Source organism: Chiloscyllium punctatum, chromosome 6 (genome assembly GCF_047496795.1).
Source record: "Chiloscyllium punctatum isolate Juve2018m chromosome 6, sChiPun1.3, whole genome shotgun sequence".
In the NCBI taxonomy this organism is placed as follows: domain Eukaryota; kingdom Metazoa; phylum Chordata; class Chondrichthyes; order Orectolobiformes; family Hemiscylliidae; genus Chiloscyllium; species Chiloscyllium punctatum.
This window is the reverse complement of record NC_092744.1, coordinates 40,899,976-40,915,941: the sequence shown is the minus strand read 5'-3', so window position 1 is coordinate 40,915,941 and position 15,966 is coordinate 40,899,976. Positions and strand designations below refer to the sequence as shown.

Sequence of the window (15,966 nt, the reverse complement as noted above, 5' to 3'; positions counted from 1 at the left end):
AGACTAAATCCTTCAGAAAGTGAGGAAAGTTTTTAATCTAAAATTAACCCCTTTGAAATATTAATCCCTCAATAACTCATTCACCTGTGTCTCATAAATACTGTAAACTTAAATATGGAGTAGCATTATAAAAATACTTCAACTTGTCTTAGTTAATACTGTCAGTGTGGTAGAATTAGCATGGCATAACAAATTTGAGCAGTTGAATATTACTATAGTGCTCACCTTAATCTATGTAACTACAATAAATATGAAACTCATATTATCTTACTATAATCAGTGGACTTTGGATTTGGTCGTGTGCCATTTGTGATTGCATAGCCTGGTCCATTTCCATACAAGATGGTTGTATATGGCTTTCCATCCAAAGCAAATGCTGGTGCCAGTCCTATATTAAATAATTGAAAATATGGTTTATTATTCACAATTACCTAACCAATGCGAAGTCAATAATTAATATTAGTTATAGAAACCCTGTCAACAAAATGTAATTCAATGTATTTCCTATTTAGCTCATTGGTTACAGTTTAGTTTGGATTTTTCCAAAATAAGCAGCAAAGCATGAACTTGATTGAGGACAAGTGAATTACTAAATCCTCCACAATAGCCTTCTGCTAAAGGTTTATAATTTTAACTTCAAGATATAATTTATGCTTAACCCTTTAAAGATATGCTACTGAGATAAAAGGTCAGTGAATATATATTTAATGTGTGTATGAATGGTGATAATATTCTAGCCATAACTTTTTTATACCAATTTTAAAAACTTCTTGAAATTTAATTGAGCAGTACAAGTCCAATTTGTAGAATTCACTTTCCTGCACAAATGGCACATACTGTATAAATAGATATCCCTCTGAGTGATTATTAATTAACATAATTGTAACTTTATATATAATGTCTAGATATATACTATAAATAAGTTGGCGTGAAAACAGTGTCACAAAACAGGTTACATTTTGTAATCATTGAGGATCAGACAAGAGATCAGAAATACTTACCAATTTGGTGGATTCGTAACCAATCAAATTCAAAATCTAGTCAAATTTTAATTAATGTACAATTTTAAAGAAGAAAATCAAAATCTGTAGAGCAGAGGACAATAGTCAAAATGATCGGTGTGACATTTCCTCTGTGCGTGGCATGTGGCAAATTTGTAAGACCATTTATATAGAATGTCTTTACAATTGTTCACCAGAGCACACAGAGGATAATGGTCCATCAATATTGAATTGTTAGACCTCAGCTGGAGTATTTTGTACACTTCTGAGCATCACATTATAAGAAAGATGTGAATGCATTAGAGAGAGTGCAGAAATGATTTACAAGAATGGTTCCAGGAATGTGGAACTTCAATTATGAGGATAGATTGAAGAAGTTGGGAACGCTTTCCTTGAAGAGAAAAAGACTGAGAAGAGATTTGTGAGAGATTTTCAAAATCATGGGCAGAATGAATCAAAAAGATAGGGAGAAACTGTTCCTGCTTGGAAAGAGAACAGGAACAAGAGATTGTAGATTGAAAGTGATTCACACAAGAGGCAAGCGTGAAGTGAGGAAAAGCATAGAACATAGAAAAATACAGCGCAGTACAGGCCCTTCGGCTCTCGATGTTGCGCCGACCGAAGCCTACCTAACCTAACTAGCCCAATAACCTCCATATGCTTGTCCAATGCCTGCTTAAATGACCATAAAGAGGGAGAGTCCACCATTGCTCCTGGCAGGGCATTCCATGAACTCACAACCTGCTGAGTAAAAAACCTACCCCTAACATCTGTCCTATACCTACCACCCCTTAATTTAAAGCTGTGTCCCCTAGTAACAGCTGACTTCATTAGCGGAAAAAAGTTCTCACTGTCAACCCTATCTAAACCCCTAATCATCTTGTACACCTCTATCAAATCTCCCCTAAACCTTCTTTTCTCCAATGAGAAAAGCCCCAAGTGCCCCAGCCTTTCCTCATACGATCTTCCTACCATGCCAGGCAACATCCTGGTAAACCTCCTCTGCACTCGTTCCAATGCCTCCACGTCCTTCCTATAATATGGCGACCAAAACTGCACACAATACTCCAGATGAGGCCGCACCAGAGTCTTATACAACTGCAACATGACCTCAGGACTCCGGAACTCAATTCCTCTACCAATAAAGCCCAGTACACCATATGCCTTCTTCACAGCACTATTTACCTGGGTGGCAACTTTCAAAGATCTGTGTACATGGACACCAAGATCCCTCTGCTCATCCACACTACCAAGTAGTCTACCATTAGCCCAGTAATCCATCTTCTTGTTACTCCTACCAAAGTGAATGACTTCACACTTAGCTACATTGAATTCCATTTGCCACCTTACTGCCCAGCTCTGCAACTTATCTATATCCCGCTGTAACCTGCCACATCCTTCTTCGCTGTCCACAACTCCACCGACTTTCGTGTCATCCGCAAACTTGCTCACCCAGCCTTCAAGCCCCTCCTCCAGGTCATTTATAAAAATGACAAACAGCAATGGTCCCAAAACAGATCCTTGTGGAACACCGCTAGTAATTGCGCTCCAAGATGAACCTATACCATCAACTACTACACTCTGTCTCCTTCCAGCCAGCCAATTCCTAATCCAAACCTCTAATGCACCCTCAATGCCATACCTCCGTAGTTTTTGCATTAGCCTGCCATGGGGTACCTTATCGAATGCCTTGCTAAAATCCATATACACCACATCTACTGCTTTACCCTCGTCTACTTCCTTGGTCACCTTCTCAAAGAATCCAATAAGGTTTGTGAGGCACGACCTGCCCTTCACAAAACCATGCTGACTATCCTTGATCACATTATTCCTATCCAGATGTTCATAAATCCTATCCCTTACAATTCTCTCTAAGACTTTGCCCACAACAGAAGTGAGACTCACTGGCCTATAGTTACTCGGGCTATCCCTGCTCCCTTTCTTGAACAAGGGGACCACATTTGCTATCCTCCAGTCTTCTGGCACTATTCCCGTAGACAACGACGACATAAAAATCAAGGCCAATGGCTCTGCTATCTCCTCCCTAGCTTCCCAGAGGATCCTAGAATAAATGCCATCAGGCCCAGGGGACTTATCTATTTTCATCCTTTCCAGAATTTCCAACACCTCTTCCCTACATACCTCAAAGCCATCCATTCTAATTAATTGTGACTCAGTATTCACATCGGCAACAATGTCCTGTTCCTGAGTGAATACTGATGAAAAGTATTGATTTAGTGTCTCACCGATCTCCTCCACCTCCACACACAACTTCCCACTACTATCCTTGACTGGACCGATACCTACCCTAGTCATCCTTTTCTTCCTGACATACCTATAGAAAGCCTTTGGGTTTTCCCTAATCCTACCAACTAAGGACTTTTCATGTCCCCTTCTCGCTGCTCTTAGCTCTCTCTTCAGATCCTTCCTGGCTACCTTATAACTCTCAATCGCCCCAACTGAACCTTCACACCTCATCTTTACATAGGCTGCCCTCTTCCCTTTCACAAGGGATTCTAATTCCTTGTTAAACCACGGCTCCCTCACAAGACCCTTTACTCCCTGCCTGACTGGTACATACTTATCAAGGACACCCATTAGCTGTTCCTTGAACAATCTCCACATATCATTTGTGTTCTTCCCTTGAAGCCTATTTTTCCAATCCACGCATCCTAAGTCATGCCTCAGCGCATCATAATTTCCCTGCCCCCAGCTATAACTGTTGCCCTGCAGTGCACACTTATCCCTCTCCATCCCTAGAGTAAAAGTCACCGAGTTGTGGTCACTGCCCCCGAAGTGCTTACCTAAAAGCTTTTTAACTCAATGAGCAGTTAGGATATGGAATGCACCACTTGGAAATATGTAGGCACGTTCAATGGAGGCATTCAAGAGGGCATTGGATGATCATTTGGATAGAAATGGTGTGCAGGGATATGGGTACAAAGCAGGACTAGGTACTAGGTGATAGAGTCATAGAGATGTACAGCATGGCAACAGACCCTTCAGTCCATTGGTGCAAGATGCCAATGGCCCCCTTCTGTACCATAACAATTCGGTTATTTTGTAAATTGGAGAATGAAACTAATTCAAAGGCTGAATTTTCACAATCATTTTTAAATTTATTTTAAATTAACTCAGATGCCAACATTCAAAGTGAGTAAGTTTGAATGAATATAGCTCAGCATAACTTGTAACAACTTTATGATCGATTTTGCTAATGTTTCCTACAAAATTGAACCAAACTTCACACCAAAAAATTTGATTCAAAATTTTTCGCTCAGTGGTTAGCACTCCTGCCTCACAGCTACAGGGACCCGAGTTCAATTCCAGCCTCGGGTGACAGGCTGTGTGGCGTTTGCACATTCTCCCTGTGTCTGCGTGGGTTTCCTCCCACAATCCAAAGATGTGCAGGTTAGGTGAATTGGCCATGCTAAATTGCCCACAGTTTTCAGGGATGTGTAGGTTAGGTGGATTGATCAGGGGTAAATACAGGGGAGGGGAATGGGTCTGGGAGGGTTACTCTTCGGAGGGTCAGTGTGGGCTTGTTGGGCCAAAGGGCCTGTTTCCACACTGTAGAGATTCTAAGTCTTGTAGGGATTCTAACTTTAGTGAAAATACATTTTTTAACAATTGAATTACAGTCAATAACATAATTTGCATTTATCTAGTGCCAACAATGTTGAAAACCACCACAAGGCATTTCACAGTAACATTGTCAAATAAAATTCCCTAATTCAAAGCTCAAATAGATATTTCTTTTATGACCAGAAGGAACATACTGCCACTTACCAAATATTGGATTGCCACGAAGTGCTTTTCCACCAAATGCGAACATATGTGAATGATCTGCAGTTACTATAGTGAGAGTGTCAACATCACTTGTCAATTTACTTGCTTTTTCAATAGCTTCATCAAATTTAACTGCTTCAGTTAAAGCTTGCACTGCCGTTCCATCATGGTGTCCATGATCAATTCTACCACTTAAAGAAACAATAATCAATGATTCAGTACTCATAGGCATATCTTCTCAATTCTGGTAATATTATGCAAGATTTTTAAATACATGGTTCCACTTTAATCCCTGGATTAAGGTGAACATCTGATTTTATCACAGGCATCAATGGCAAGGTTGTCACTGTGCTACTGTGCAAAATGCTGCTGTGCCCTGGGTTAAGGAGAATGTTGCTCAGAGTTTCTGCTGGAGAGAGCTATTTACTGTGACTTGCAGTAAACCACATGTCACCTTGTCAGCTCTTTTCACCTTTTGGAGGTGACATTGTCAAAACAGTGCAATTCCTGTACTGTGAATTTACCCCAGTAACATATAGTCATCAAAAAGAATAGACTTCCATCCCTTTTGTTCGTGCTAGATTCAACTCCAGGCCCCTATATTTGGCTAACAAACTCATGTCAACACCGGCACTTAAATATATTACCACAAGCAACCATTTCCATTGCATGTGTTCTTCCTTTAAAAGATTACTTCAACATTAATGATGCAAATGGAAAAATACATCAGATATTTAACTTGAATACTGTAATTGACAATATTTTTAGAAGTGGATTGAGCAAGGGTTTAAGTTACTTATCTTCAACAAATAGGAAAAATCCGTTGGGATTTTTCTGGAGAATTTGAATGGCTTTGTCAGTCATTTCAACAATCGAAGGATCCATAGTCTGATTTCGATTTAACTCAAATTTCATATCCTTGGGTTCAAACAAACCTAACAATAAAACAAGATATGCATCAATTCATTACTTTGTGATATGAATATTTATGCTGGAAAGTTTGTCTGTGAGATGCTAAAAAGCAACTGGATTTTATGGTCTTAATGTACAAGTCACAGAACTGCTGTTACTCAGAAAGAGACCATTCTATGTTTTAAATTCATGCTAACTTTTTACAAGAGTAATTCAGCTAGTCACACTGTCCAGCCCTTTTGGCAAAGCCCTACAAATGTTTTTCTTCAGGCATTTGTCCAATTCCTTTTTGAAAACAATAACTGAATCTGTCTGGCTGAATGAGACTTGTGGTCTCATCAAAGTAAAAAGATGTCATTACTTCTGGCTTTGTAATAAATATCAACTCATTATCTGTTTGTCCACTTCCTTGCTGTATGTACATAACTATGTTGCTTGCACAGTGAGAAATGTTTATGAACATCAATTTTTAATAGTTTGTCAGCATCTCGAAAGATTCAGTTTTTCTACCACTGCCAGCAAAATGAATAACCTCAATTTTCTCTGCATTTTACTCTGGCCATTACATATTTTCCCATTCACTTATTCTGCCTTTATCCCTTTATAAAATGGTTGGTGGGAGATTTGCCCAAGACCTCGGAGTTAGATTTGGAGGAAACGTACTGACTTCCCAAGATGGCGGTGTAGTAGGACTCCTTAGACAGAACTCATTCACCCCATCTATTTCCTTTCTATTTTTTTTGTCTCTTTTCATATGTTGTCTTTCATTCTTTTTTTCTTACCTCCCCACCTCGGGCCTTGAGTGAAGTCATTGCAGACTTCCAGCCTCAGCATGGACTCCCAGCCTTGTAAGCCTAGAGGTAAAGCCAGTGCCCCTCCTAGCCTCAAAGTGAACCCAGACTGGACTCCCAATCTCGGTGATGCAGGTGTGGACTGGAGGGTAGGTGCCAGCACAAACTGGATTGGAAGGACTGTTATCCTGAACTTGTTTTTTTTCTAATTGATACCTGTGATTTTCTACTTTTGTACTTAAGATGTCACAAAGGTCTGTAATGCTGGACTTTTTATTTCCATATTTTCGTAATTATTTCTTAAGAATTTGTACTTAAAAATCTGTACCCTTAAGATGGCATGGTAAGTAGCAACTTGTAAACTTTTCACTGTACTCATGTGAGTACACGTGACAATAAAGATAATTCTAATTTTTAAAAAAATGCACTGAGCCAGTTTGCCAGCATATTCCTGCCTTGAGCAGCTTTTCCAATGGTGAGTTGGTGAAGTTGGGACAGCAAGGCAGTTAGAGCGATGAAAGAGCCTGCAGTTAGCAGAAGACAAAAACTTAGCAGCAGGGTTCAGCCTCAGTAAAACCGATGTTATTAAATTTTGAGTGTGCTGAAGTGATGCAGGAATGACCAGACTGAAAGGCTATCTCACAAAGCATACCTTGTCTGGTGCTTGACAGGTGAGTGCCAACTACCAGGATAGGGCTTCACCTGACCATCATTTCACAGACCCAGGCAGGACACTCTGCAGCCAGCCTTCAGAGCGGCTCAGAACAGTTTATGCAACTATGGCTGAGGGTTTTGGACAAGGAGCTCCCAACTGCAAATGCAACCAGATATCTTTTCCACAGCCACGTGCCCCTGCCAGTGCACATGGAGTGGTCAGCGAGATGCAGATGCAAGGAGTTGCTAATCAGATAGGTGTGAGTATCTGTGTATCCTGATACTCCTGAGGCAGTTTACTCCTGACATCTTCATCCTTACACTACAAAACTGCATTTCCAATGGGCCAGGTGGGAGGCATTGCAAGTGACATAGAAGGTATCTATCACTGAAGGCCCTCAGCCCCTGAATTCCATAACATCACATTTCTGACTCTCACTCATTTGACATAGGTTTAGGGTAAGAGGGGAAAGATTTAAAGGGTGCTAAGGGGCAGCTTTTTCATGCAAAGGTGGTGCATATATGGAATGAGCTACCAGAGGAAGTGGTGGAGGCTGGTACAATTACAACATTTAAATGGCGTCAGGATGGGTACACAAATAGGAAGGGTTTAGAGAGATATGGGCTAAGTGCTGGTAAATGGGACGAGATTAATTTAGGATATCTGGTCGGCATGGGTGAGTTGGACCAAAGGGTCTGTTTCCATGCTGTACATCTTTATGACTCTATGTATAATGTGCTTTCCTGTAATGCAAGCATTGCAAATGGCCTGTGTTCAAAGAAGGAAAAGACAACATGTTTGTGTGGTATCTGCAAGCAAGAGTGCAAGAGAGCAATATGCTGAGTGTCATTGAGAGTGGATGGTTCTGTGGGCATAATCCTGAAACATGGACTCTAGTGACTCAGGATTACTCATCACCACGTTCACATGTAGGGCCTCCTTACAGAATTTATTACCCACTTTAAAACAGTGTTGCTAAGAATAAATTTTGGGGTCTTACCCATCAAATACTTAGTTGTCTCCACATTGACAGCATCAAACTGCTTTTTATTCCACACATATTGTGCATCCTGAAAAATGTTAGAATGCAGTAAATTCATAACTGGGCGCATCATTATTGGGTTAATTACTCAATGGAATATCTGGCTGTGAAAAATATTGATAAGTACTTTTTTGATACTGAGCCATTTTTCAATCAGATTTTGTTTATCTTTTCGAGTGCCATTTTGCTTGGGGTTGTCTGGATATTCAGGGTCAGGTGTTCCTTCAGGAGTCATGTACTTTCTACCTCCTCCAAGTATGACCTGAAAAAAACAAACATACAGTTTCTTTTTCTCACATGAAATTTAAATGAGGACAAGCAAGAATAATTAATAGTCTGCAGTCCCATTGCAAAATTAGTTGCTGAATTGTGCATGTGCAGCAATCATTTCTGTGTCTGGTGTAGCATGACCTACAGTTTTTCTGCTGGCTGCCATCACATTTAATGGAATTAAATTAGAGACAAAAAGCAATCTGTAATTTCATTTGTTCATGTCCAATATTTATTACCCATGCCTATTTCACCCGAGGGCAGCTTGGTTGCTGCCATGTTGCTGTGGGCCTATTAGGTTTCCTTCCATAAAGAAGATCAGTGAACAAAATAGGTTTTGATTAGATTCCCTATAGTGTGGAAACAGGCCCTTTGGCCCAACAAGTCCTCACCGACCCTCCAAAGAGCAACCCACCCAGACACATTCCCCTACATTTAGCCCTGCACCTAACACTACGAGCAATTTAGCGTGGCCAATTCACCTAACCTGCACATTTTTGGACTGTGGGAGGAAACCGGAGCACCCGAAAGAAACCCACACAGGTACGGAGAGAACATGCAAACTCCACACATACAGTGCCCGAGGCAGGAATTGAACCTGGGTCCCTGACGCTGTGAGGCAGCAATGCTAGCCACCTTGCCACCCATTTATGTTGGTTGACAATGATTTCAGTTACTAGCTTTTTTCAAATTTTAAAATTCCAGAATTTTATTGAATTCAAAGTTTACTATCTGCCTTAATAGGATTTGAACTCATGTCCTCAGAACATTAACACAGAGTTTTGGATTACTAGTTCAAGTGAATTGCCACTAGGTCACTATCTCTCCTTGGTTAATTTGATGTGAGAGAGAATATAGAAATACATTTCTTTTATATAATTAAATTTTGTCACAAAACAAATCCAGGGATGTTTATTCATAAAGATTCATTTTGACAAAATTGTCATCACTTGTACCTTATCAGTCAGCTCAGATAGCTAGTTGGTTGGAGCAGAATAGACCAACCAGGAGTTCAATCCTCATAACAGACGCAGTAACTCAAGGAGGCTTGCTACCTTAACTTACTCCATGTTTTATAATGTTGTCCTTCAAGCAATATAACCAATTTTGTCCCTGTAATGAACAGAAATGCCTATGTCCTTGGTGGAGTATGTCTAATTTCTTGCCTGCCTCACCGCTGAGCTAGAAGGTGATAATTTGAACCACACTTTAAACTAAGTTCACTATCTAGGCTGATGTAAAACTGAAGTGTGATACCCACTGTTAGATTGAAGCTATACCTGTCTGGATTGGTAATCATAGAAGATCTCAATGACACAATTCGAAGCTCAGTAGAAACTCCATATTATCCTATTCCGCGATGCCTTCTTCAACTAATAACACCATTGACAGATTTAGTAGACCATCATTTTGTCTGTAGGATAGCTTTTTGCAATTAGCTATGCTGTTTGCTAATGTGTTAACCAACTGCACCTAATGTTGTTCTTGGTTATAAAGCACTTTGACATGTCTTGAGAATGAAATTTGCATAGATCAAAATGTAAAATAGTTCTTTTGGATTATTTTTTGAACATGCTCTCACAGTTGAAGGTAAATTTAACATAAAATATAACTTTACATTTAAAAATCTAGAAATTGTATCTAACCTGAATCAGATAGAATCTATGTTTAACAAATACTGTATGTGCCTAAAATAGGTACTGGTGTAGGCCCAGGCCCAGGTACAGATATGGGAAAATGATCATTATAGTACCAGTGTGCTGTGTACATCTGTTACAGGCATGAAGGTAGCTTGTCCCCAATGGTGAAGTTGCAAGATTGTTCAGCTAAAACACAAGGTGAGTCTGGAGAGTTGGAAGCAATATGTAGCTGATAAATGCCTACAATTCTAATGTGTAGCTGGGAGAAGCACTCCTGCTTCATCAGGGACTCTCAGTGACCTCTCTCTAGCCTGAACAGGCAACACAAGCGTAACCCCGTTGAAAAAAAAACTAAAAACATGCCACCGGAGCCAGGAGAAGCAAGAGTGCTCCAAATGTTCCAAAGTTTTCTGACTTCATGATGCACTCTCTGAAGTAAGTGGGAATAGAGTAATACACTAACGGTCCTGTAAAGTAATGAAGTCAGAGAGTCACATATAGCATAGAAATAGGCCCTTTGGTCTATGCCAATCATGTTCCCAAATCAAACTTGTCCCACTTGTTTGTATTTGGCCCATATCCCTCCAAGCCTTTCTGATTCATGTACTTATCCAAGTGCCTTTTTAAGGTTCTAACTGTACCTATATCCATACTTCCTCTGGTACGTTATTCCACATATGAGCCTCACTCTGTATATAAACAAAAAATGCCTCCCACCATGTCTTTTTAAAAAATCTTTCTCCTGTTATCTTAAAAAGATGTCCCCTAGTTTTGAACTCCTCCATCCTAGGGAAAAGACCTTTGCAATTCACCTTATCCATAACTCTCATGATTTTATAAACCTCTACAAGGTCACCCCTCAACTTGCTATGCTCCAGCATGTCTTTCTCGCACAAACCTCCCATTCCCAGCAACATCCCGGCAAACTTTTTCTGAACCCTCTCTAATTTAATTATGTCCTTCCTATAACAGGGCAACCAGAACTGTACACAATATTCTGGAAGAAGCTTCACCAAATCCTTTACTCAAATGACTTAGCAATGATGGCAAGTATACTAAACACCTTCTTAACCACTCCATCAACATGAGATGCAAATTTCAAAGAATTATGTACCTGAACCCCTAGGTCTCTCTGTTCTACAACATTATCCAGGGCCCTGCCACTAATTGTATAAGTCCTGTCCTTGTTTCTTTTACCAAATTATAATAGCTTGCAATTATCCAAATTAAACTCCATCTGCCACTCCTCAGCTCATTGAACCAATTGATCACGATCTCTTTGTAATTTTAGATAACCTTCTTCGCTATCTTCTAAACCATCAATTTCAGTGTCATCTGTAAACTTGCTAACCACGTCTCCTAAATTCTCATCCAAATCATTTTGTGTAAATGACAAATAAAAGTGGACCAAGTACTGACCCATGTGGAACACCACTGGTCATAGGCCTCCAGTTCAAAAAAACAACCCTCTACCACCACCCTCTGTAACCAACCATCAAACCAATTTTTTATCCAATTGGCAAATTCTCCTTGAATCCTATGTGATCTAATTTTACTCATTAGTCTCTACAATGTAAAACCTTGTCAAAGGCCTTACTGAAGTTGATATAAAAACTGTCTACCACTCTGCCCTCATCAATCTTTTAGGCTATTTCTTCAAATAACTCAATCAAGTTTATGAGACATGGCTTCCCCCACACAAAGCAAGACAGTGAAGCAATAAAATACAAGTCAATATTTGAATGAAACGTATTTTAACTGGTCAGGTCATTGGACATAGACTTGAGTGAAGTTAACCAAATTAAGAAAGCAAACGGAAATTGTTGAAAAATTACATTGCAAGCATGAAAGTAAGTATAAAGATAATATTTAATCCCTTACTTACCATAAATTTATAATTATAAGGTGAAAAATCTGATTAATTATTTTTCAAAATGCTAACTGTGATAAAAGTGTGTTGTGGTTTGATGAACCTTTATATCTTATAAAAATAAACAAAACTTACATCAATATCTGTGTTATATATGAGCTGAAAAGCAATGTCCTTGCAACCTTTCTTAATTGCTTCAGATGGCATTTCACCATCACCATACCAATCTCTGTCTGCAACGTGGGCATATGTAGCAGCTGGAGAAGCATGTTGAACTCGCGTAGTTGTTACAATGCCAACCGACTTTCCTGTGCAAAATTAAAAATTTAAAGATTACTTCAGATCGATGAAAACTAGTGAATAGAAAAATTCAGAATACATTTTGCTTTAAATCAGAGCTAGGAAACACAAAATAAGGTAGTTATTAATAAATCTATTGGGGAAATAAAGAGAACAGAGAGTAGTTAGGAAGTAGAGTCACTGTTCTACCTAACTACAATACCATATAATGTTAATCACTTAGTTCTGAAAAAGCTTTTGAATTTAATAACAACCTTGCTTTGTGGCAATTACCTTCACAAAAAGTGGCTTTCAGTACTTGTATTGAAGTGGAGTATGATACTCTTTGACAATGTACAATCTGTTTATCCGGGTAATCAAGAATATAAGTGTGTCAGTCTGTTTTTATCACGAAATGAATAATATTCTAAACAAGCAGGAAAGGAGTGGAGGAGAAGTTTAAATGGTAAGTTTAATTTTCAGATTTTCCACCATTTAACTCCTTTAGTTTGGTGATGTTTGAGGCTATCTTTGAATTTCTGTGTGAGCCTCATTAACACCATACTGAAAAACTTATCGGAATGATCAGGAGGAAAGGAGTCTCTGGTCATCAACATCTTTCTAGGAGTTCCCCTTCGTGTGCAGAAAGAGGAAATGAGGCCAGGTGGGGTAATATCAGTTTCTTCAAAAGAAGGGACAGGAATGCCAGATGGACTCTTCCCTTGCAGGATTTACCTCTTCCTTTGGACCTCCTCTACCAGGAACTCCTATACCACATCAAAGAACATGTGCACCCTCTCGCTTGGTTCCTGTATCATCCTGAAACATATACTACCATGGCACGGTGGCTCAGTGGTTAGCACTGATGCCTCATAGTGCCAGGGGCCCGGGTTCAATTCTCGCCTTGGGCAACTGTCTGTGTGGAGTTTGCATGTTCTCCCCATGTCTGTGTGGGTTTCCTCCCACAGTCCAAAGATGTGCAGGTTAGGTGAATTGGCCATGCTAAATTGCCCATGGTGCTAGGTGCATTAGTTAGGGGAATGTGTCTGGGTGGGTTGCTCTTTGTTGGGTCGGTGTGGATTTGTTTCCGTACTGTAGGTAATCTAATTTTCACATCTTCTATTGAATTAGTTGCAAGGAGCTCTCATATACAGTAGAAAGCATTATGCCTAAACAGAACTTCAGTGCTCAACTGTAGATGTATCTGCTTCAGCATGTCACTGGCAAATCCAAAGCATGGTAAGAAACAACTGGAACAAATATTGCACACTAAAACCAGATTTTCAAATGGCACATAATTCTAACACAACATCTGTTTCCACACTGTCACCAAAAAAAACTTTCTCTATAAGTTTTTTTCTTTGAAGGTAGACCTGTAAACTCTTAAGTATCCATGTAGATTATTTCATTCCGAAATCATTGTAATGCAATCAGGACTAGGTAGCACATAGACTTCAAGAGACTTCAAGTTACAAAACAAATGTGTATAAGTTATTAGAACTGGTCAATATTCTTGTTACTATGTAGCAATAATGGGCCACTGAAATGGTTCTTTCCTCACTGCATCCATATAGTGGTTCAAAAATTGTCACGGTCACCTTTATCATTTAAACGTTTTTTGGATTTTCCTCCCAGATTTTATTATTTTTTGAGATTAGAATAATTATTAAATGTCATTTTGTAAATGTACTTTCAAAATATACTATACCTGCATCTTTTGCCCTCTTAAGTACTGACATGACCTCATTGCCAAAAGTTGTGCTACATTTTCCTCGTCTAGCTGCTGCACTCAGTCCAATGGTTCCATAGTTTGCTTTGACCCCACAAAGGTAAGCAGTAGCTGTTCCTGCACTATCAGGGGATTGGTGATCAACATTGTACGTCTAAATCAAGAAAAAGATGTTCTTTTCAGAGTGTTAGCGAATTGGTATTTCAATGCAATAAGTGATCTTATAATGATCCCAGCTGATAGTAACACTGGACCTGTCAGATCCTAAAATGAAACCTGGCTTGATAGATCATACATTTAATTTTTTACAGTTGGCTACTGTGGTAGTTACTCACCAAAGGTTATTCACAAAAGGCTGCAGGTGTTCTTTAATAAGAAGCATCCATTTATTACAGAAAAGAAGGGAAAAAAAGTTATAGAGAAAAGATAGTTTGAATGATTTGAACACAAACAGCAAAATAAAGTTGAAACCTGCTCCCCACTACTATTCTTTTCAATCAACTCAATTCCTGAGAAATTTTATCTAAACATGTTAAGTTTCTACTTAATTTACTCCTCCCAGTTTCTTTTCCTTGGAAGGCTCAGGGGTTATTTTTACAATTCCACTCCAATTCTGCTGGCATAAACCTGTCATAATTCTGATGGCCTAAACTTATTCAGTTCTAACAACTTGAAAATGTTTTTCCAAAGTCTCCTGACTTGGAAGCTCCACAGACTAGAAACCACTTTGGTTGGGTCACTGGTTTCCCTGAACTAAAATCTCAATTGCTCTGAACTAGAAATTGAAAATTGTGTTTTGAAGTGAAAACCTAAAGCTCATGGCCTGTTCTGTTTACTCTCCCTGTCATAAACTCAGCATCATAAACATTTCATCTATCAAAACCAGAGCACTTGATGACAATCACGTCTTCTCAAAACTAATGTACTAAGGTTGCTGTTTCAAATGGCTTTCTGACCTGATTAAAACAAATTTCTAGACTGACCAAAATTGTCTTTCTTTATTTTTTAATTAAATCTGAATTCCAAAAATGATAAGATTGTGCATGTTTATCAGGATATGTTCAATTGTGCATTTTTATGTTCAAGACATTTGTGGATTTACATTTGTCTCCAAATAGCTCTATTACATCTAGCCATGTGTCTCTTCAAAAGATGATATGTCACTGAACTCTGTAAAAGTGATTTTATCTCAGTATGACAAGAGCAATCTTCTTCTCATAGCAATTAGAAGCATTGCAAGAAAATCTCAGATGTACTGACTCTGGGAGCATTTCCTAAGAATCAGACATCACCTAGTTCACAAACTAAATTTCAGCTTATTAAAGCAAATAGAACATGCTGCTTATTACTTTTCCAGGCGCTCACAGAGTTTCTGTGAGTTTATGAGCAACAACAACCATCAAGAACCTAAAATAATGTGGTGTCCTCCATGAGGAATCTGGAACATGTATGGGCAAGGTAAACACCAGTATGTCTCTCCACCCAACCATATTAAAGAATTCCCTGAGGCATGCAAGTTAGAACGTGTGAATCATTGTCAAATCATGATTTGGAGATGCCGGTTTGAAGGAGCGTTGCTCCGAAAGCCAGTGTGCTTCCAATTAAACCTGTTGGACTATAACCTGGTGTTGTGTGATTTTAACATTGTCAAATCAACAGAGAAGACAAAACAAAGAGAGAGAGAAAAGAAGGGATAAGAGTGAATAAAACAAAAGGGACATTTTCCTTCCATTTATGAAACATATTCCACTCAGATCATAACCTGATAAAATGACACTTTGAACTGGTAAAAATTAATTTTGATTGTTACAGAGGTTGTTTGGCAGCCATGAAGACTTATTATACCATTAAAATTTCACCTACACTTGAATGGACAAGCTTAAAATTTTTTTTAGGTATTTAATAGGTATCAGCCAGTAAGTTTGTAAATACATACTCTTCCTGTCACTTGAAGAGCAACTGAGTTAGCATAGATTGTGAAAGGACAA

The 15,966-nt window shown here is 38.9% G+C and overlaps 1 protein-coding gene across 1 annotated transcript in view; it reads right to left on the bottom strand.

Moving 5' to 3' along the window:
• LOC140478905 (intestinal-type alkaline phosphatase 1-like) overlaps positions 1-15,966 on the bottom strand; it is a 46,074-nt gene that overhangs the window by 4,471 nt on the left and 25,637 nt on the right. Inside the window, exons 4-10 of the mRNA XM_072572525.1 lie at positions 13,958-14,132; positions 12,106-12,278; positions 8,318-8,452; positions 8,149-8,218; positions 5,587-5,725; positions 4,791-4,981; positions 272-388 (exon numbers count right to left, since the gene is read on the bottom strand). Of these exons, the coding sequence (XP_072428626.1) occupies positions 272-388; positions 4,791-4,981; positions 5,587-5,725; positions 8,149-8,218; positions 8,318-8,452; positions 12,106-12,278; positions 13,958-14,132 (1,000 nt within the window). The remainder of the gene's footprint in view (positions 1-271; positions 389-4,790; positions 4,982-5,586; positions 5,726-8,148; positions 8,219-8,317; positions 8,453-12,105; positions 12,279-13,957; positions 14,133-15,966) is intronic.